At 49.1% G+C, this 21,440-nt stretch overlaps 1 protein-coding gene across 1 annotated transcript in view; it reads right to left on the bottom strand.

Moving 5' to 3' along the window:
• Window positions 1-11,084: 11,084 nt before the first annotated feature.
• Window positions 11,085-21,440, bottom strand: part of PLEKHD1 (pleckstrin homology and coiled-coil domain containing D1) — a 32,282-nt gene continuing 21,926 nt past the window's right edge. Inside the window, exons 9-14 of the mRNA XM_075151935.1 lie at window positions 20,639-20,732; window positions 19,155-19,333; window positions 18,268-18,400; window positions 16,907-17,051; window positions 14,773-14,922; window positions 11,085-13,566 (exon numbers count right to left, since the gene is read on the bottom strand). Coding sequence (XP_075008036.1) covers window positions 13,406-13,566; window positions 14,773-14,922; window positions 16,907-17,051; window positions 18,268-18,400; window positions 19,155-19,333; window positions 20,639-20,732 — 862 coding nt within the window. The 3' untranslated portion in view covers window positions 11,085-13,405. The remainder of the gene's footprint in view (window positions 13,567-14,772; window positions 14,923-16,906; window positions 17,052-18,267; window positions 18,401-19,154; window positions 19,334-20,638; window positions 20,733-21,440) is intronic.

Here is a 21,440-nt window from a genome sequence, read left to right as displayed (position 1 = left end):
TCCCAGCCACAACTTTGAGGCAGCGGAAGAGGCTGTATCTCATCCTTCCCCAGCTCGAGTCAGCAGGATTAATTGGTTATTCAGGAGTCCCTTCCCCCATCGACAGAGTGGAGGAAAAATAATTACAAACCTTCTTTTTATATATGCCAGCTAGCAGACAGGATCAATACACAAAGGGACTCCCTGATTTCTGACACGCCTAAGCCCTCAGACAAATGTGCTTTTTTGCACCATATGGCTCTATCACTTGAAAAAATAGTGCCCTAGATATGCTGGTTGTTTTCCAGTCTGCCACCAAATTAACTTAGGAGGATGGGCATATACAGCCACAGTTTATGTGCTGTTGTCACCGTTTCTGAGGTCTCCAGACCTATCGCAAGCCGCTGTATTTTTGCAGCCCCTCCTGCCCCCCTTCCCCGGGACCAGCTACCAAAGGGATTAAACTGCAGTGGCTTAATCACTAAGCAAAGCGCTCATCCCCTGACCACAAGGTCAAGGAATTATCTTCCTGACAGATAACGCAGCCAAGGCTTGGAATGAAATGAGGAGCTGAACTGTGATTGCAAGTCCACAGGCCACGGCTTTAGAGCTGTTTCTAGGAGAGTAACACCACTAAGGTGCTGTGAAAGTGCAGTGTGATTTTTCCCACCTGCCCTGAGATGCCTTTTGGTGGCAGGGGAAGATAAACACAGGAAAAACGTTGTTCAGCTTTATGCACACATGTCCCCCTCCCATAAACATCCCCTATGCCAAAACTATCCCTCAGAGCAAAAGGTTTTGATGGTTGGATATATTTGGCACCGTGTACTAAAGAGAGGACATTACGCAGGAGGAGCTTTTAATAGACGGTGAAGAACTAACTGAGCACTGGGTCAGAAAAGAATTAACCTCGGAGGAAACACATATATCTAGAAATACGGTTTCAGAGGGCATAGGTCCTATGCATTAGTTTCAGCGGAAGGTGGGAAGTCCCGTTCCCACGTAAGCTAGCCCGTCGGGGCAGAGCTGCAGGGCTGCCAGCCCCACAGCTCAGCGCGCACAGGGACAGCCCCACTCGGCTGCGAGAGGGCAACTGAAGGCATCGGTGATAAAGCTCTTCGTTCAAGATTTAAATATAAAGAATCCAGATCTGCTGTCACCAGAAAAGAGCAAGGAGAACTCCTGACACAGAGAGCTACAAAACCAGGTTCTTACTAGGGACTAACGCAGGGCATCAGCCCCCGCAGCTTTGCTGTGAGCGCCTCGGGACCTTCTGCGCACAGCCAGGCAGGATGAGCCACGGTCCCCTGCCTGGTGCTGCCCGAGATCGGCCCCATCTCATAGATGGGGAAGATGTAAGCTGAGATTACAGGAAAAGGCTGAGAAGGTGAGGCTCTCTACGCAAAGCTGGGTCATACGAATAGCTCCCAGCTCCCCAAGTGACTTCTCCGAGGTCATGTATACGACAGTAACTGCAGAGGAGGAACCCCTATCTCTCCGCTTTAGCCAAGACCCTTGGTTGAAATTACACACGTGCTAAATCTTCCTTATTGCACCTTTCAAAAGCAGCTAAGCAATCGCAGGGCTTTTTCCCACCTCCCTCAGTAGATCTCGCCTTTTGCAGTCCAGCTGCTCCCTAAAGACCATGGTTATTATCATTTGTCTGTGAAGTACCCACACCCTGCAAAGTCCGTGTGCCTTACCTGTGAACAGTGGGGGCCACCCTGCAGCCAGGGACGCTGCTCTCCTACGTCTTCCCACCAAGAGATGCTTCCCGCAGCACTGGCGTGGGACACGAGAGAAGCAGCTCCCACCCTCAAGGCACAAGATTAGCCCAGAGCCTGCTTGGCAAATTCCATTGTTCTTCAGCTATAAATCAAAATAAAAATGTTTTTATTACTTTCAGCTCTGAAACATGAAGGGTCAGATCATTTTTGAGATCTCTGTGTCTCTGTTAAGCTTGGTGGACAGAGGTCACAACTGTGTAGAGGTGGGAGAGACAGAGCAACTGCCGACACTTCGTTTTCTTAGAAAAGCAAGGTAGATGGGCAGGTTGGTAAGCTGAAGCTTTCTGAGCTTCATGCGTTGCATCCAAAGAACGCGTGTCCCCCAAAGAGGAGCTCACTGAGGTTACACGTGTGCTGTTCATCCTCCTGGGGCAGGGCACAGACGTCAGTGCCCTTTCCACACGCACACCTCCAGCAGCACAGCAGAGACACGGACATACATAAACAAAATACAGGCAGGACTAGCAGGTGGAATAAGTAACCTGCAAGGGGCCTGGATGAGCTAGCTGCAGATAAAGGTCCTTTTGCCCATCTCTTATTTCAGCGAAGATGACAAAACCCCATGGTGCTCCATGTGGAAAATGGAGCACTAATAAAGCTTTGGATTTTCCTCTCGGCTGCTGCTCGTCAGCTTCCCTCCCTTTCCCACCTGCATTTCTCTGCAGCTTTGAGGAAATCTGAGATTACATATATTTCTATATTGTTCTTAATTAGGAAAAAAGATCCCTCTCTCCATTAAGTGTCTCCCAAGAGCAGAGATGGGGGGCACTTGCATTTTGAGAGCTGCCTGGCTTGCAGCCTGCCAGGGTCCCTGTCTCCTCAGCATCCTCCCACAGCCGCTGTCCCTGCAGCCACCACAACCCAAGCCTCAAAGTCACTTTGGGCATAGCAGAAAGCTGGACAACCCCTTCACGAAATCACGTCTCGGCTCTAGAGCACAGATGTGCAAGGGACCTTTTTAACCGCTGCTCTACCTGACCTTTGTGCGCTTCCCTCCACAGGGATGCTGCTGCAGGCTGCGGCTGGGTACGTACCCCAGAACTTGTTCTGGCCAAGTTACAAGCTGCTCCCCAGGAAGGGCAATGGCTACACAAGTTCACCAGGTCAGCTGGGGCATGGCATGAGCTGCCTTCTCCTCCCACAAAGCTCCAGCCTGGCACCTCTGCTTGCACTAGTTTTCCCGTTTCATTGAGCTTCACCTCTTCCCTACAAGTAGACTTTACTCATGACTTCCCTACATCTCCACCATGCTCCAGCTGACAGCATGGCCACCAAGAACAAGGATCATCTCTTCTAGTGGATTCACCAGACCCCAGCCTCCAAAGGCTACAGCAACTAGTCTGGATAACAATACAACTTCCCGAAAAAAATGATCCATATATGTTTAGATACAAACAGCCTTGGCAAATGTACGTAATTAAATAAAACCCCTCCAGCAGCGAGTGTGAGGAGCCTGAGCCAGTCACTGCTTTCCTTCTTTTCCCTATTAGTGGTGCCAGTTCCAAGAAAAATAGTGTGGCCTGAAGATCCTTCCTGCTGTGTGAGACGGGCCCCCTCACCAAGCACCTCGGTTCCTCTCCTTCCCCTTGCTCTGGCGCTGCCACCTGGGTTTGCCAGGTTTCCCCAGGGACCCCTCTGCCTTCCAGCTCTCCGTGCACAGCCCAGCCAAGGAGACCTGCCAGCCCACGGGCTCCCCAGCCGCTGCTGCTCCCGAACACCTCCTGGAAGGTCCGTGCTGGGGCATGTTTAGGCATGTGTTGGTCCAGGCAGCATTAATGCAGGTGGGGAAATCCCCAGTAAGTGCCAGAGACAACGAGCCGCAGATCCCGTTCCCAAGCCTTTCTTGCCATAGATTAGAATAACACTAAAATTCACCCAGTGACAAGTAGGTGAAACGTACTCGTCTGCAGCAGACAGGAGAAGAGATTAGAGACTGTAGTGGTCTTTCCTAGCCTTAAGCTTTTCAATAAATCTCTGAAGATTAAGAAGAGAGGAAATTCCATAAAATAAAACCTGATTTGTCTTTGACGCAGCTGTCCACACGAAGATGAGCACCCACATTCTGCTTCTGTATAGTTCGCATTTCTCCACACACAGCCTCCAGAAAATGAGCTGAAGTCGTGACCTTACTACCGTAATTAGCATCCATAACACGGCAGGCTGTGGTATCGGGGCTGTAGGGATGGCAAATACTGACCCATTTCTCCTTAGAAAGGAGACAGGATTCATTTAGTGCTACCTTGGGAACTCATACCCTACCATGGCAAACATCACCTGGACAGGCAGAGAAAAAGCAGAATATAGTCCTGTCTGTCCTACTACCTCCTGACCTTATACAGCACGTCCTCCTTCCTCCATAATTGATGTCTCCTGCTGCAGAAGCAGCCACAGCTTCTGCTTCTCTGGCTATTCCGTTACAGCAGCAATAAGTGCAAGCCAATTATTCTGCAAAACAATTCAAATGTATTCAGTGCCTTAAATCAGGAAATCTTTCTTTTTAACACCACCTCTTCCTTGCCGCACTGCAGCTACAGAGACTCAGCAGCGCACTCCCTTCATCTTCCCCACGAGCCCCCTGTCTGGGACACACACACCACCTCCTCCAAGGGGGAACAGTTACTTGTCTTCTTTTCCGTAACATTCAGGGATACTTAAAACATCCCGGATGCATGTGAGAGTGATGTGTTTCCAGTGCTCTTAGGATATAGTTGTATTTTGTTAAGTTACGTGGAAAGGAAAATGTTGAGGACATTTCTGGCAAGCCAGCTGTCTGACCTGGCTTATTTACATGATGCTGGCACTAGGAAATGCGCTGGTTTTATAGCCCTCATGATTTGAGACTATTTATCCAGAGAAAGCAGCAAGGAAAAGGTCACATCAGGCTTACTATACGCTAACTTCAAAACCCTCATTAGCCCCAAACCCCATGCCCAGCCCCTGCCCTGGGACAGGCTGTTTGCCCCCTTCACCGGCACCGCTCCGCACACGGGAGCTGCGTGCCCAGCTGTGCCGGCAGGGAGCTGCCACCACCGACCCTCATCCAGGGGGGCTGGAAAGATGCTCGGCTGCATGTCTTGAGCAGGTCGCTGAAAGACTCGGAAAAACTGAAGCCACGGTTGACCTGGCTGCTGCACGGTAGAGGAGCAGAAGTGTCCCTACATGCAGGATTAACAGGCTGTTGTCCTTGCCCTGGCTGTTTGCCCACGTGCTGCTTTCCCTGTGGGTCTGGCAATGGCAGCTGCAGTAGCGACATGGCCTCCAGGGTGACCTTCAGTTATAGAGCACATCATGTTGCACCTGAAGCTAAAACTTTCCGGTCTGCTCTCTGTCTATGAGGAAAGAAAATCAGAGGAAAAAATCACAAATAATTTTTGGGCCAATTATTTTTGGGCAAATTATTTTCAGGCAAAACAAGAAAACTAAAAAAGACCTCATTATGATATATTTCTTTTGATAGATGACATATTTGAGATATGCATTTAACACACACCATCTTTTTATGTATGTGTGTGTATATACATACACATGTGTGTGCACGTATGTACGTATATGTGTGTGAATACATGGGGTGAGAGGTGAGTCGGATTCAGCGCTCGTTAGCAGCTGGCAAGGGACACACGACGCCAGCCGACTCGCTAAAGCGCAGGCCCCCCGAGCCTGCCAGCGAAGGCTCAGACTGGTTTGGCGGAGGCACCGGTTCCTCAGCCTGCCCCCCGCCCCTGCGAAACACGCTGGGACGGGACCCGGCGCGCAGACCCCGAAAGGGTCCAAGCTGCAGGGTGCGAGGCGAGGGGGGACCAGGCACCTCCCTGCCCACCTCTGCACCCGCAGGGCTTGGCCCAAAGCCGAGCGCGAGGCGGGCTGTGACAGAGGGAAGGAAGGTGCCTGGTTAACAGCCCGGGGTGCGCGCTGCCCATCTCTACGCATTTTCTGCATGAAACGCTCAAGTCTAACAGACTTTGCGAGCAGGAGGAATAATATTTTCTAGACAGAAAGGCAGCGTTACAAGAAAGGCACGAGCAGCTACGACCGTCTGCAGGCCAGGTCTCGCCTCCTTTGCACCCTCCAAGCGGAGCGGCTCCCCAGCTCCACCACGGCGGGGTGGGCTCCCGCTCTGCCCGGGGCAGCGCTGGGGTGGGCCTCCCCTCCGCCCGGGCAGGGCCGTCCTCCCACGGCTCCCGCCAAGCCTGCTGGGGTGATGCTAATTTCCACCTCGGGAAGATAGCCACAATTAGCCGAAGAAGAGCAAATGGAAAGCTGAGGGAGGGGGCTGGAGGGAAGGGGGGAAGAAGTTGGCTTGTCCATCGCGCTCGGAGCTGGGGGAGCGGGGAGGGAGAGGATGTTCCTCATGTAAGGCAATTTGTTTGCTAACTTTTCAACCCTCTTCAAGTACAGACAGGACCAGAACTCTTGGTATAAGGAACACAGCAGAACCACAGCCCAGAACCATCTTTCAAGCCTCCTCCCTCCTGCCTGAACAAAGAAAAAAAGATTATCAGGATGCTTTATTGCTTTGCAGGGCACTATCCACAACAGCTATTCTTTGCTTCCCTGCGAGGTCTGCTCTTTTCCTTCCAATTCACCTGGAAAGCAACTGTTCTCCCTTCTCCTTCTCTCCTGTCCTGGTCTGGGAACGAAGCAGAGCCCAGGAGCAGCTCCTCTGACAGCCAGCCTCTGGACCCCCCCTGCACCGCACTCGAGAGCCAAACAGGGTGCTGTAGGGGCAGGGACAGGGAGCTGCTCTTCTCCCTGGGAAGTGAATGGGATGGCTCCCCCACCTGCTCCCAGTGGCTCATTAAATCCCCTCCTTCCACACTGCTGCTGCTGGATGAAAGCTTGGTGGCAGAAGCCTGCCGTGGCGTGCTGGGATCCAATGGGCCAGAGGCAGTGGGGAGGCTGGGATGCAGGAGCAGCTCAAGAAGTGGGCACGGGGCTCTCCGCTCCTGGGTGCCAGCACAGAGCTGCAGGCTGGGCTCATGCCTGCTTGCAAGGGGAAGCCAAAGGCTCCCATGACATCGGGCCCCTGTGAGTTTAGCTGGGAAGGGTGTCATGCTCGTCCTTTGCTGCATACAGGTCTGAGGGTGGTCCCTGGAGCCACAACCACCACCACTGCTTTCGAACAAGGCTGTTATTCAGCAGCAGTCGGTCACAGCTGGAGGGATTTTCTGTGTAGTGAGCAGTCAGCAAACCCAACACCTTGCCAGCACCAGGAGCCAGCCACAAGCTAAAAGGAGAACATGGACTTAGTGGACAGGTTCTCTTCTAGCTCCTTCAGCATCAGCCAAAGCAAGGGGCTAAAACATCTCTGCCTCCAAGCAAACATCTCTCTTCTTCCCTTACTGCAGGCTGGCTTCACACTTTGAATACAGTGTGTCCTGCTACTCCTCCTCATCCAAGCTTGGCACATATGATAAGCACGCTTATTTTACCCATCCAAGATACCTTTGAATGGCTGGGAATTTTCTGTCCTCATTTTGGAGCCCATGTTGCCCCTACGTGGGAAGAAAGCCAGCTCTCCCTGCACAGGAAGCCCACCTTGTTTCTCTTAATCTAAAATAAGTTCCACATTAAACAACACCTGCCCTGTATTTGTGCTCAGGGAGAAACTACAACATGAGAAATTTAGGAGCAGGAGCAGAAGCAGAGAGAGAGAGCCTGGCTTCACCTCTATTCCCCGCATCCCTTCGTGGGTCAGGGAATCTGTCTGAAGTTCCCTGCACTTGATCAGAGAGGGATCTAGAGAGCTGCTGCTCCAGGCCAGAGGAGTTTCTGAACATCCAACTCCATTGAGAGTTGCAGGGATTTCCAGCCTCTTCCAGTCAACGTTTAGATACCCAAACCTTTCCAGCACCAACAGACTGACTTTTGCCCCCCTGAGCAGCCGCTGCATACACACAGGTACCTGCAAAGGAGAACAACCGTAAGCCATGTCCCCACACCCCAGCTGGGCCATGCCAGTGCAAGCTCGGCTGTGTTTACTCACAGCGTCTTGCTCAGTGGCAGCTGGGGAGAGGAGAAGAGGGCTTTGGCTGCAGACCCCTTTTCTCTGAGCACCTGGGACTGGACTCCAGTTGGGACTCGAGGTGGTTTTTGTTTACTGTGAAATAGGACAGTTTCTTTTGCTTGTTGAGATGTTCTTGCCATAGCACACATTTTTGTTTGTTTTTTAAATACACCAGCCCGCTATCAGCAGTGCTGTAGTTTTTAGTCACATCTGCTGCACTCCTACCTTTCAATCTCATTCCTGGTGAAGCCTCCTCACCTCCTTCTTGCCTGCAGCAAGCACAAGGGTTGTGCCCCTGGCAGAATCAGGAAAGGGAAGGAGAAATTAAAGCAGTGGCTATTCCCCAGTGAGTTACAATCCCTCCTCTCTGGCAATCTTTCCAGTAAGCCCACTCCTCTATCTTGCTACGAAAGCCACAGCATTCCCACCTTCTTGCCATGTGGTTTTAATTCTTCTTACAGCCTTGCATGCTGCTGAGATGAGTGCACCTAAGAGCACAGCCTACCTCTGACACCCAGGGTCCTTGAGTGCTTGTGAACCCTCCCAAAGACAGAACTCTGCCCTAAGTGCTATTGCCCTGTTCCCAGCTGTGCTTGCGGCAGTGACTAACACAAGCCTCCAGCCATACTTCCATCAGGGCTGAGAGAGATAGCACCTTTTTTGAACAGGGCTTAATCCCATCGCAGCAAGTCAGTTTTCTCACACCCACCGTAAACAGCTCATTTTCAAGCCCCTTATTAAAATGCAGATGCTAAAAATATTTACTCCTATTTTGCAGAGCTTAGAACAGAAAAAAAAAAAAAAAAAGAACCTGTTTTCCTGATGCCAGAAGAGCAGGGGCAGGCATCTCCTGCAGGTAGCCGCTGATGTAGGGAGGAGAACAGGAGCTCTTTTCTGCCCTCAGAATTAACGATGAAGAAACCGATGGGAGCAGCAGCTCTAGGAGAGGACCTGTTCCTCTGCTCTTGGGTGGTTTCCACAGAGAGGTATGAGGCAGGAGCGCAGTTAAGAAGAACTCAAGGGTAAGCAAGTTCACTTACTATTTTAAGCAATGCAAAATTTGCACTTTTTATAATACAGCAAAATAAGAACACATGACCCTGCTGAGTAATTTATTGCAACACCTCTGAGTTAGCAAAAGGTGCCTTTGCCACTCACACAAAATGGCCTTTATAATTTTTCTTCCTCTGAAGTGCCAGATCAGCCAATGTTGAAAAAAGAGATGTTGGTTCCAGCACTGTGGTGTGTCCTGCCCTTAGTACTGGTGACAAAAAGAAGAAAGGACTCACAGACCTGACCAAGCACTCAGTTGGATCTTTCTCCATTTCAGCTTTAGAGTTAAGCCTGCAGTGAGAAGTAAATGAGTTAATATAGAAGCAGGGATGTTATCTCAGTGGGCAGAAAGGCATCGCAGGTTGTTCAACAAACTACGTGTGGTTACCGAGCTCATGGTCCCACCTGGTGGGACCAAGCTCATGGTGACCATCACCCTGACAGGCCACCTCAGACCGAGCTCTCAGGTGACTGACTACAGCCGATTCCTCTGGCTCAGTCATCTCTCCCGTTCATGGCCACGCTCAGACTAGATGGGTAACAAATTGTGTGTGGACTAGGTGGAAAAACTGCGGAATTATCCTTGTGCCAGCTGTGTCAGATGGAAGACGCTGAAAATAATAGCATCCTGCGCAGTCACACCAGCACAATGATGCACCGAGTCTCCAGGCAAGCCCCAGGACCTGAAGATAAGCTTTGGACAAAACTTTCAGAGCATGGCCACCTTCTTGAGAAGAAACTTCTCCTTACTAGACACAACATGAGCTATCCTCTGTCCTTCCGCTAACCACAGAAAGTGACTGCATGAAAAAGCATTCAAAACAGACTATTTCTGTGAAAAACTATCATCTTATCTCCAAAGAGATACACTAATGTTACACTAATGTCCTAAGCAGAAAGCCTGCCTACCATCTTGAGCTAAAAAAAAGCCGTACTCTTTAGCTGAATACTGCTGCCAGCCTGCGTCCCTCGTTGCCGTGCACAGCAATGCATAAGACGCACCAGCAACCGTTTATCCTTTATTAATGACTTCTGACCCCGAGGGCAGTTTCCATTTCTTGTCCACTTTCTCTGCGTTAGAGGCAGCACATATTGGACGCAGCGGGGCTGGCACTGCCTCTCTTTCTCTGCCATTTACTTCTGTGCAAGAGCAAAGCCTTGGGGCAGCGAGAGCTGCCAAAGCCCTGTCCTTCAGCAGGAACCACTCTTCTACACCAGCCTGGAGGCTTCGTGCGTCTTATGTAGAGGACGAAATTAACCCTTAAACTGACCTTAGCGGGAGCCACCCTTCACACTGTGGAAAGCAGGCAAGACAACGCAGAAGAGAATCAGCAGGCTTCACGTTTGGCAGTGTCTGCAAATGAAACCATATTTTAAAGTGTCTCTGAAGGGGACAACAAGGAAAGTCTTCAGAGGGAAGAGAAGTTCCCAGGTGATTGCCAGAAGGTGGAGGTGGTGGAAGAATGGCCACAGGCTTTTGAGACCCAGTCTAGCTGTTCTGCAACTTCTGAAAGGAAATCTTAGAGGTGCAAACCCATCCTATATCTTCTCCTATTCTTGGACATGAGGGAACAATTTAGGGAACTCTCCTCAGTGGAGGGAGTTCTCATCTCATTCCCAAGTTTCCCAGTAGGAGAAAGCGATCTGACTCAGGATTACTAGTGAAGGTTATTTGAATAGAGGTGGGTTGCTCCTTAATCCATCTTTCTGATACTGCATTGCATTAAAAATACACAGATAACATTGAAATCAATAATTCTGTGTCCTTTCAAACAGAATAAGGAGACAGTCACTTAATTAAGATGCTGTGGTGCATAGACCCAGCTCGTGCTGACTCTGCCAGGGAGCTTGCAGGGCAGTAGGTTCCTCGGCAGGACTAGTATCTGCAGCAAGGAAGGACTGATGGCAAGCACCTCGCCGCAGGCGGCTTAGGGCATGCCTTGCTGGTTACACAGAGCTGCTCACTGGCTTCAGATAAGCAAGTGGGAGATTCCTTCTTTACATTTAATACATCCTGGCTTTAACTTTATACACATTTTAAAAGTGGAAGTGGGTAGCAAGGGTGAAAGGATTTTACATAGAGCCAGTCCTTTTGAGAGGTGATGTTAAGCACGTAACACAATAACTCAGTGAAGCAGAGGAAGTGCTCTGGCAGTAAATGAGCGTGTCACAACGATTTGTCTCAACTCCTGCAGAGGCAATTTAACATCATTTCAGTGACAGTGGATCAAGAACACACAGGAATTCACTCTAGTGTCAGCGTAACCTTTATTTACTTATTGCTGTCAATATGCACAGTAAAGGAAGATCCGATACGGCTACCTCCTGAGTACAACGCTTCTGTAAAGTGTGATATTGTGGCTTTTGATGGTAATAGATCAAAGGTGCTGCATTCACAAGCCACAGGGTGATTTTCCTAACTGCCTGAATTACAGATACACTCCCTGGCTGTCCTTTTTTCTGTCCCTTCCAGCCCAGCATCACATAATATAGACCTTGTAACTGGAAAATAGCCAGAGATGATGTGAGGACAGTGTAAAGGGGAAAATGAGCTCTGTACTGCTTTCTCACAGCCCTTCAGCCTTGTAGGAGCAAGAATTCTTTTGTGGCTTTCTAGCACACAAGCACAAGTGGAAAAAACACAGAAGGATCAGGTATGCTAAGGAGGGATGCAAATTCTCTTTTCCTATCGCATCACCTGTCATCACAAAAATGTCAGCCTTCCGTGCTGGACCTTCTGATCGTATAAAACCTCCTGTTGCCTGGCAGAAGGATACTGGTCAGTAACTGCCTGAAATAGAAAGTACAGGCTGTGCCTTCAATGCTTTTCCTCTGGTCACACCAGAGTGACTCCCTGCAGGAGCATCACATTCTCCACTCAGCATCAAAGCCTCTCCTCTGGCTGGCAAGCCAGGGCTCCCTTCCCAGGCTCATCCCTGATTTCTCCCTAGAAACAGCACTGAATTGGTAGGGAATGACTTAGGTGGCCAGAAGCCAAAGCCTAGGACTGGACAGTGTCACCATCTGCATGGGACAGGTAAGCAGCTACCCGGGTGTCACTGGACATATGTAATATGTATTACCTATGTAATACCCAGGGGTACTGATGAGGGGTACAGCACTTAAGACCCCCTAAGCCCTAACTGTACCTCCGCTGCTAACTTCATTCACCTTTGTATTGTTTATTCCTTTGTTTCCCAATTTATACCATGGGGATAACAGCGTCAGTCTGAGTGCGCTTGTCATGTGCTCGGTGAGCACTGGGCAGTGCTGTTCTTACAGCATGGGTAATTATTAGCCAGCTGCTTGCCTAAAATAGGTGGGAGAGGCTGCAAGGTTTCCACAGCAAAGTGATTCCTCTCCTGTAACAAGATGACCACATGCAGGGCAAGTCCTCCCCTGCAATAACCACGTGGAGAGCACCTGGGAGGGGACAGAGGCCAGCCAGAAGCCCACCTCTGAATAGGCTGTCCACAGCATCACTCCCAATCCAGCCTTGACTTGCCAGAGATCCCAGTGTGATGGAGATAGCCTGGATTGCAATTAAGAGGACTGGTAGAGAGCAGTGCAAAGCCTTGGACACAGGCTATTCACTGCAGCATATACCGAGATGACTTTCTCCACATCCACAGCCCTGACAGCTTGCTGCCGACAATGTTTAATTCTCCAAGTGGTAGTGGGTTTTGTTTCTGGACACTCCTCACCCACCTTGTTTTATAGAGCTGATGAGGAAGCCATCAGAGCTGAGTCAAAAGGCTCTTCCACACTGAATCTGCCTGTAACACCTTCTGCAGCACATAGCTCTGCTCCTCCTTCTGGCAGTGACACAGCCAGATGTCCCAATGCAAGAAAAGTGCAAAGGTGGCTCCAGGGTGTTCTGCCTACAGTCAACACAACATAACCCTCCCTCCAGCTTACATCAATGCCGCTGAGTTACCTATAAGTTCTTCTCTGCACATGATCCTCCTTGGAACCAAATCCACAGCATCCTCAGGTTGTCTTCATTTGCTACCGATTGCTTGAAATGATGTAGCATCAAGAGGCTGCCCTGTGTTTGACATTATTGCCTGTGCTTGGGAGGCCGGGACTGCTGCGGTCTTCAGGAAAAGTGCCCCACCAAAGGGCTGATTGACCAGGGGTTGCAGCCAGAGGGGATCAGGCAGACCAGGGTAAGCTGTGTCCGGCTGGGGAGGCTACACTAGCTGGAGCACAGGCTGACAAAGGGCTTTCTCAGAAGCACTTGTGTTTGGCAGACAGACTAGACAGGAAAGAAAAGAAGAGGCACTTCCTAACCTACGGTCTGGGGTTCACTTTAACACCGACTGTGGTACCTTGGCAAAACATAGCTTAACGTAAGCAGCTGAAGCAAACGGATCTGGAGTGGTCAGCAGAGAAGGTCTGCCAGGCTGCGGGGAGCATTCAAACTAAAGCAAAGCCACTAACTGAGGGAATTGCCTACGCACAACTTTCCCCCACTTTCCCCACAAAAGGGCAAATCTCCCTTCTGACCCTAGCGCCCGATGGCGTAACTTTTGTGGAGCTGAATGGCAAGTTGAGATCAGAAGCCCCCTCCCAACAAGAGTCACTTTTTGTCCCCCGAAGCAGAATCCTTTTGCAACCTCATGATTTGATAGAGAGTTTCCCTGAAGTGCTGGTCCTGGCTCAGTCTTTTGGCTGCTTCTTTCAGCTCCTCGATGTTTTCAGCCTCTGCGTGCGAGAAGATGAAGGACTGGGACTGCTTCACTGAAACAAGAGCAGCACAGAAAGGTCAGCACTCTCCGTCAGGGACACAAACTGAAGACAGAGCTTCACTAGAGCACACGAGCCACGTGATCACCACGACAGAGCCTGGCAAGGGATGAGCTAACCATTGCACTCTGACAGCTTCACCTTACTGTGTTCAGAGGAGGAGAATGCTGACAGCATGGAAACACACTTTTCTTCTTTACAGCTGCCTCTGATTTAGGGTTCAATGTAGAACCTGATCTAACCTTGCAGGTAGCCACTCTGAGCACTGGATTGGATTGGACAATGTCTTGGTGTCCCTTCCAACCTGACTCAGTCTGTGATTAAGCATTCAGATGAAAACAGCTTTGAGCATGGTTTTTTTAGGGTCCCAGGACCATCACAGCAGTTACCTTTCAACACACATGAAGAGACAGGCAACCAATACACAGACTCAGTGCCTGCTCTCTGGGTAAGGAAGCTCCAAGTTTCTCTGTAGCTCCATTCTACTACTATGGAATATGAACATGAGCCGGCAGTGTGCCCAAGAAGGCCACAGAAATAATGTGGCCAGCAGCAGTAGGGAAGTGATCGTGCCCCTGTACTTGGCACTGGTGAGGCCACACCTCGAATACTGTGTTCAGTTTTGGGCCCCTCACTCCAAGAAGGACATGGAGGTGCTGGAGCATGTCCAGAGAAGGGCAATGAAGCTGGTGAAGGGCCTGGAGCACAAGTCTTATGAGGAGCGGCTGAGGGAACTGGGGGGTGTTTAGCCTGGAGAAAAGGAGGCTGAGGGGAGACCTCATCGCGCTCTACAACTACCTGAAGGGAGGCTGTAGCGAGGTGGGTGTTGGTCTCTTCTCCCAAGTAGCAAGCGATAGGACGAGAGGAAATGGCCTCAAGTTGCGCCAAGGAAGGTTTAGATTGGACATTAGGAGAAATTTCTGTACTGAAAGAGTGGTCAGGCCTTGGAACAGGCTGCCCAGGGAAGTGGTTGGGTCACCATCCCTGGAGGTACTTAAAAGACGTGTAGATGTGGCACTTACGGACATGGTTTAGTGGGCATGGTGGTGTTGGGTTGACGGTTGGACTCGATGGTCTTAAAGGTCTTTTCCAACCTTAATGATTCTATGAACCACATTTGCAAACCTTACTGTTCTGTCAGCCCCATCTGCTCATATCTGCTCCTGCAGGATATAGAGTAAGAAGCTGCCCGATACCTACAGTCATTCCACGAAGTACTGGCTCTCCGGCGGTGGAAGCGGCAGCTCTTTATGCGACGAGTGGCAGCCTTGTGGATGTACACAGAGTTCTTCATGATCACAGGCATCTTGGCCTCCAGCTCGGCATTGCGGATGCACTCTTCAAAGAACTCTGAGGAGAAGACACCACTGTGAGCAATGACGGGAGAGATACTTCAAGCAATGAACCAGTCACAAGGGACTGCACTCGCTGATGGGCTGAGCCAGGTAATGACATTCAACACCTCCCTAGATCTTCACAAACAACAATCCATGAAGCTCCAGAATATCATCAGAATGAACAAGTTCAAAGTGACAAAAACCTCCAGTCCCCAACAAATACATACTTAAATTTTAGAAAGAACTGCAACCATCCATTCCCCATCGATCATTCCCACAACTGCTCATGATTCAACTGCCAAAAGCCTCTGATATTATGATAAAACTTCTCAACTCTATTGCAACAGAGGGGTCTGAAGCCTTGCTCGTTGCACTTGCTTTGAAGGACCTCTAAAACCAGTAAAGTCTTAACTGTGGAAAGGGTGGTGTTGGCAACACTGGCGCAGGCACACACACACAGGCCGTACGTGGCCAGGGATTTCTTAATAGCATAGCAAATACTAGCACATATATACATGCATTACAGGCTCCATGCAAAGCCCCATGTCCAAACTGACAATGTTATTCTGTCCCGATCTGCCACACGAGCTGCTTTTCCTGGCCCGTTTCCCCTCTTATGGTCTAACCAGCATATCTTCTGCCATTCCCGTCTTGCTGTCCTCCTGCCTGTCGCTGGTCCCTTGCTGTTCAGAGGTCTCGCATGCTAACGCACCCCAACTCTTACATGAAAGGGCAAGGCAGAGCTGCAGGAATCACTTGGAAGGACTGAGGCAATCTGTGCTGGGACTGATGTTAAAGAAAACATTGCTGGTCCCTCACTTTCTCTAGCGTTTTGCTCATCAGTACATTTTTACTCTTTTGAAGAAAACATTCCCAAAAATCTGAGATTGGAAATGAGTGTCAGGAGACATTCAGTGCCAGAGGTTACTCACTTATGCCCTGTGCAGGTAGCTCAGCTGTAGTTGAACGTTGAGCTCAACATATACACTTTAGCTCTGTTTTCTTACCATAGCTCTGAGCCAGATTCTGAAGTCAGAATCATGCCCTTTTGTCTCAGTTTAGAAATCTGATGTAGAAACTACTGAATGATACTTATTTTATTTACGTATATTTATATATATAAATTATAAATATGTGTATATATATAAAAACTGTTTATACATGTATTTATACTTACATATGTAACAGGGCTCAGAATGCCACAGGACTTTTTGACTTTTCTATATTGGCCCAATACATCCACCTTTCACTGAAATGAAGCCTTAACTGCACAGATACAGCATCTTCATAACAGCTTCCCCCTGCACTATACTTGAGGATGGAAGACAAGCAAGACTTCACCCAGCTGAAGCTGCTAATGTCAGTTCCCAAAACCTGACTCAAGCCAGATGCTAGGGTAATGCCCCATCTTAAAAAAAAAAAAAAGGCAAAGAAACAGGGATAAGCTGTGAGGAACCTGAGTCTGACCTGTGGACGGCAGTCACCTCAGCACAGCAGTGCTGGGCTGATGCACTGATTCTGCTCTGAGTAAGGATCCAAACTTCACCTGCTGGGTCACCTACCAGCACATTGCTGCAGCAACCATGGTCCTCCTTAAACTGCTGAGGTTCTTGTAACCAAGGCTGAGAAAAGATTATCTTGAGGGGAATCGGAGGACACTCTATAACTCAGACCTAATCAGTCTTTACAGCTCTGCCACAGCTTCCCCGTTTGACATTTTAGAAAGCATTTGCTCATCTCTGCCCTAGGTTTGTCTTCCACCCAACAGGGAAAGCTGGGATAATTTTGCCCTCCTTCAAGGGCTAAACACCAAGTGCCTGCATAGCACATTCTGGCTTCTCAAAATGGAGGTGCAGTTGAGGTACAAGGAGTTGGGAGAGCACATTATGTGCAGCTTTGCTAATTTGGGAACTTCTTTTTGTGTCTGGGGAGGTGGGTAGAAATATTTCCTCTCTCAGAGCTTGCTCATCAGTAGGGAGGACGGATGACTGACTTACTTCTCAAGTTACCGACATCTGCTTTCATCTTCTCCTCTTTCTCCTTGTTGCAATCCAGAGAATTTAAGCCTTGCTCCAAGCTCTGCAGCGCTTCCTCAGCTTCTCTCAGTTTCTTCTCCAGATCCATGCGCACCTTCACCTCAGCCTGAGGAAGAGAATAAGCATTGCTGAAAAACACCTTGCGTCTCAATAACCATCCTGCTAACTCACAAGGTCCATGAGGGACCCACCAAGCAGATGAAAATGAAAAGACAACAGTAAAGAAAACCAACAGAAATATTGTAAGACAACATAAAAGTTGTTCCTCATGTCTTCAGACAGAATCTGAATTTGAAGTCCAGATTATTTTAGTAATTTTCCTTTACTCTGACTTTATTTTCACAGCTTCCCTCTCATTGTTTGAACCATGTGGAATCAGAGATGGTATTTCAACACATGAATTTGTGCTTAAGCAAGTACTTGCAGCTGAGCAGGAACAGGAGATCTTTCCAGCTGAGACAGACTTGAGATAAAGGCAGTCAATTCCCACAAATGGGTGTACAGTACTTAGTTGCAGAAACAAAACACAAGAAAAGTTAGAAATAAAGCATAATATCAGTAGTAGCTTAGCAAATGAGAATAATTAATACAGCTTAGGTCAACTTCACTTTAGTTTGGCCAAGTGGAAGGTTACAGGATAAGAAAATCTTGGAGGTGCAGGAAAAAGAAGAATTGGGGTTTTTTTGGACAAAATATTTGTAGAAGGGTGTTGAGTATCAAATAGCCAATAATAAGCATAACCTTTACATTATTTAGATTAAAATAAAACAGCATATTTTGTCCAATTACCTTTGCGTAGATTAAGGTATCTTCCATTACTGGGATAACAAAGGAGGGCTGGTACCTCACCTGCATTCCTTTACTTTTGAACCCAAGTTCATGCAGAGATTCCTGAAGATTTTAATATCTTAAGATTGATTCTCTGAGCACAAGCGAGGAGGGGAGATTTCTGCTCAGTTCTGCAATGTCCAGATTAGCATTTCTTTGAAATAATCTTTATTCTTGATTGTGTCTACTTTCCTTTTTTACTTTTTTCCCCCTCCCTCCAACTTTAGATGATGCTTTCACAGCAGCAAATGGAAAGACTTTGACTGAATGGGTTAATCAGGCCTCAGAATGAGAAAATAAATAATAGTGCTACATAGATAAAACATGGCAACTTCACGTGTTACCATGATACGAAGCATAGCAAATGAAGATTTGCGACCACAAAAGGAAACAAAATAAAATTAAGTCTCCCACTTGACAGGGGATAAACTGAAAGGGAAAATGAGAGAGCTCTGGGCCCAGGGACGGCAATATGCGACATACACAGGGGATACCTTGAGGTCTCTCTCTGTCTGCTGCTTCTCTGCGGTCAGCTCCGAGAGCGAGTTCTGCAGTGCTTGCGACTGGGAAGAGTAAAACTCCCGCTCCTCCTCCAGCGCTCGGGACCGCTCCTCATTCTCCTTCATCCTGGTGCACGGCACAGCAACGGAGGACGACCATTCCCACCCCAGCACAACTCACAGGAAGGAGGGGGCTCAGTACCGTGATGGGGCATGCTTAACTGCCTGGCTGCCCTGAGCAAAGAGGCGCTGACAGGAGCGCTCTCTGTGTTTCACTTTAATGACACAGGCATTGCTGGAGAAGGTCAGGCGGACAGTTCCTGAATGGAACATTCTCAATCCCCAGACGAGGTCCAGGAGCACCGAACACTTCTTAGGGACAAGCCCGTGAACACCAAATGGATTCACGTGCCTAAGCCCTGATTTGAAAGGAGCAGGCCCAAGCGGCAGCAAGGAGTTCAGCTGCCCTGCCTCGCTCTGTCCCCTCTGAAGCATTTATAACCTGAACTCCGGCCATGGGAACCAGACAAGCTTCCAGACTTGTCTTATGTTGGCAACCAAAAAGCAAGTCAGCAGATAGTCACGTCATTTGGCACCACCAAGCCTGAGCAGGGTAGAAATGTCCTCTTCCCTTTACCGCACCCAAGAATGGAAATTATAAAGGATATTGCTTCTCTGCAGGTCTCAGGGTAAACAGGGGAACAGTTTTGAAGTGAGCCTAATTTTAAGCCTGGAAATATTTAGGCATACCCTTTCTGATTGCCTCCCACCTGCAAGGGGGAAAACTACCTCTTTTCCCACCACCCTCTTCACACTGGATCGCACCTTGTCCCACAGCCCTGTCTCTGGCACCACCGTAAGAGCCCCTGCCCCCACTTCACCTCTTCTCTGCCAGGAGTTTCTCCTCCAGAAGTTGCTGCATCTTCTCTTCAATCTGTCGCAGGCTGCAGTGCAGCCCCCAGATGGGGCTTTGCTCCTTGCTGGGGCTGGTTGGAGGTGGGAGCTGGCTCTCATTTTCTTCCAGCATCTCCAGCATTTGCTGCTTTTCCAGTGAGAGCTCCTTGAAGAAGGGCAGAGATTGCGAGTATCAGCCAAGTCTAACATTTCTGCTCCTGTTCCTGCCTGGCTCCTCCCTATTGAGTCCCTCCATCCTTACGTCCACATGCCTCATTCAGGTTAAAACCAGAAATAACAAAATCTGGTTTTCATTTTGTACCGGCCTCATGAGGAGCCAGCCTCCACCATAGCCCTCGCTATGCAAGGGGGCGAGAACCTGCAGGCTCCTTTGACATGATATGCTAGTAAGGACCCAGCTCAGGGACTGGAGCCTTGTGCTTCCCTGCCTTCCCTCCTCACCTTGCTCCTCAGTGTGAACTAGAGGCATCCCCTCTGTGGTACTTCTAACTGTGGGGCAATAGGACATATCATGCTCTTTTCCTCTGAAGTGTTCGGTCCGGTGTGTAACTAGGGCACGAATGGTCCTTCCATAGCTTTCCAGATCTTTTTTCATACCCGTAAGTCTAGGCAAGCAGAAGAGCTCAAAGGAACATCAGCAACAGATTTTTGGACAAACTTGCAGGATCTGACACGAACATTAAGGATGACATTGAGGCTTCAGAAGGCCAGCTGTGTGGAAATTTCACAAGCGATATACATTTAAAAAAGCCACTTCCCACCAATCCACCAGAGTGATACCAAGTAAGGAAAGGGTTTAATATATCAACACTCCGTTTCCTAAATTCCCATGTGGTACATGATTCCTTGGGAGCCATGCTCCCTTCTGTGAACAAGGAATGCCTCTCTGCTGCTCCAATTTCCACCAGGACTTAGGGAGTTGCAGTTAAAAAAAAAAAAATCAGAAAGCTGTGACAGACTTACAGCCGTGTTGGCTGGAAGGGACCCTCTGGTAGGCTCTAGTCCAGCCTCCTGTCCAGAGCTGGTCTGTCAGCACAGCAAGATACAGTCAGCTGTGGCTTTCTACAGTCGAGTTGTGAAAACCTTCCAAGATGGAGGTTCCTCAGCCGTTCCCACTGCCTGCCTACCCGTCTGGTGAAAAGTCTCTCCCTAATGTTCAACCTGAGCTTCCCAAACTGCAACTTATGGTTATTGTCCTATATCACATCACCTGGTACTGCTGAGAAAAGTTTGGTTCTGCTGGGCTCCGTGTCACTTCTAGTTCTTCTCTGCAGGGGATTTCGGCCTTCGTATCAGCTACCGAATGAACCTGTTCATCCGCGCGGGACTTAACTCCAGCACTAGCGGATGTTAGATTGATTCCACACGACAGCGCTGCTTTCAGCCCTGGTCAGTTCTCATGGATCGTTCCCAAAATGCTGTCACTCAGAGGGGAGAAGCGGTCACTCACCTCTAGGGTTTTCTGTAAGGACTGTGTCAGGCTTCGCAACTCTTTCTTTTCTTCCTCCACTCCTTTAAGGGAGCGGGCTGTGAGCTCTAGCTCCCTAAAGAAGCAAAAAGGGCGATAGCTATTGCAGGGGAACACTAGCCCCACAGACCGCGCTCAGACTGCACAGGCTGCGGATCCCTTAGTGCGGGACCTGCCACTGGTGGTCGGCACAGGCAGCCCTGGAGAGTCAGGAGCTTGCCAGGAAGCATCACGCCTTGAACACACTACGGGCGCCCAGGAACTTTACTGTGCCTCCTGATGGTCAAACCAAACCCGACCGTTAGCGTGCTTCTCTAGCAAGGGCAGGGCCACGGTTGCAACTGGAAGAGCTCAGACGGGGCAGTCACATCTGAGCAGATGTAGGTCTATGAAAACAAAAATGGTTTGCAAAATCACACTGGCTTTTCTGAGATGTTATTTAGGGAGAGAAAAGGAAAAAAAGAGGGCAATGGCAAAACTTGCCCTTTCAACACTCAGGGCAAAGCACTTGCATCCTTCCCTTTCTAAATACATTTGCTGTTCATATTTTGCACAGTGTAACTCTTAAAATGACAAAATTATTTTTGGTGAGACAACCTCAACATCCACCCAGTGTCATTCGTGATGGTGGAAAACCAGATTCAGATGTCTGGACCCCACATGGCTGGTCAATCAATCAAACTAATTGCCTCTCTGAAATCCTCTAGCACATGTCCGCTTCCATGCTATCCCCAGTAATCTGGGGTTTGCCCATGTCCCAGTCCTTTGAAAATGAAGTTGCTGG

The sequence above is a fragment of the Calonectris borealis genome, chromosome 5 (assembly GCF_964195595.1).
Source record: "Calonectris borealis chromosome 5, bCalBor7.hap1.2, whole genome shotgun sequence".
NCBI classification, from domain to species: Eukaryota; Metazoa; Chordata; class Aves; order Procellariiformes; family Procellariidae; genus Calonectris; species Calonectris borealis.
This window is presented reverse-complemented; position numbering and strand designations above follow the sequence as displayed.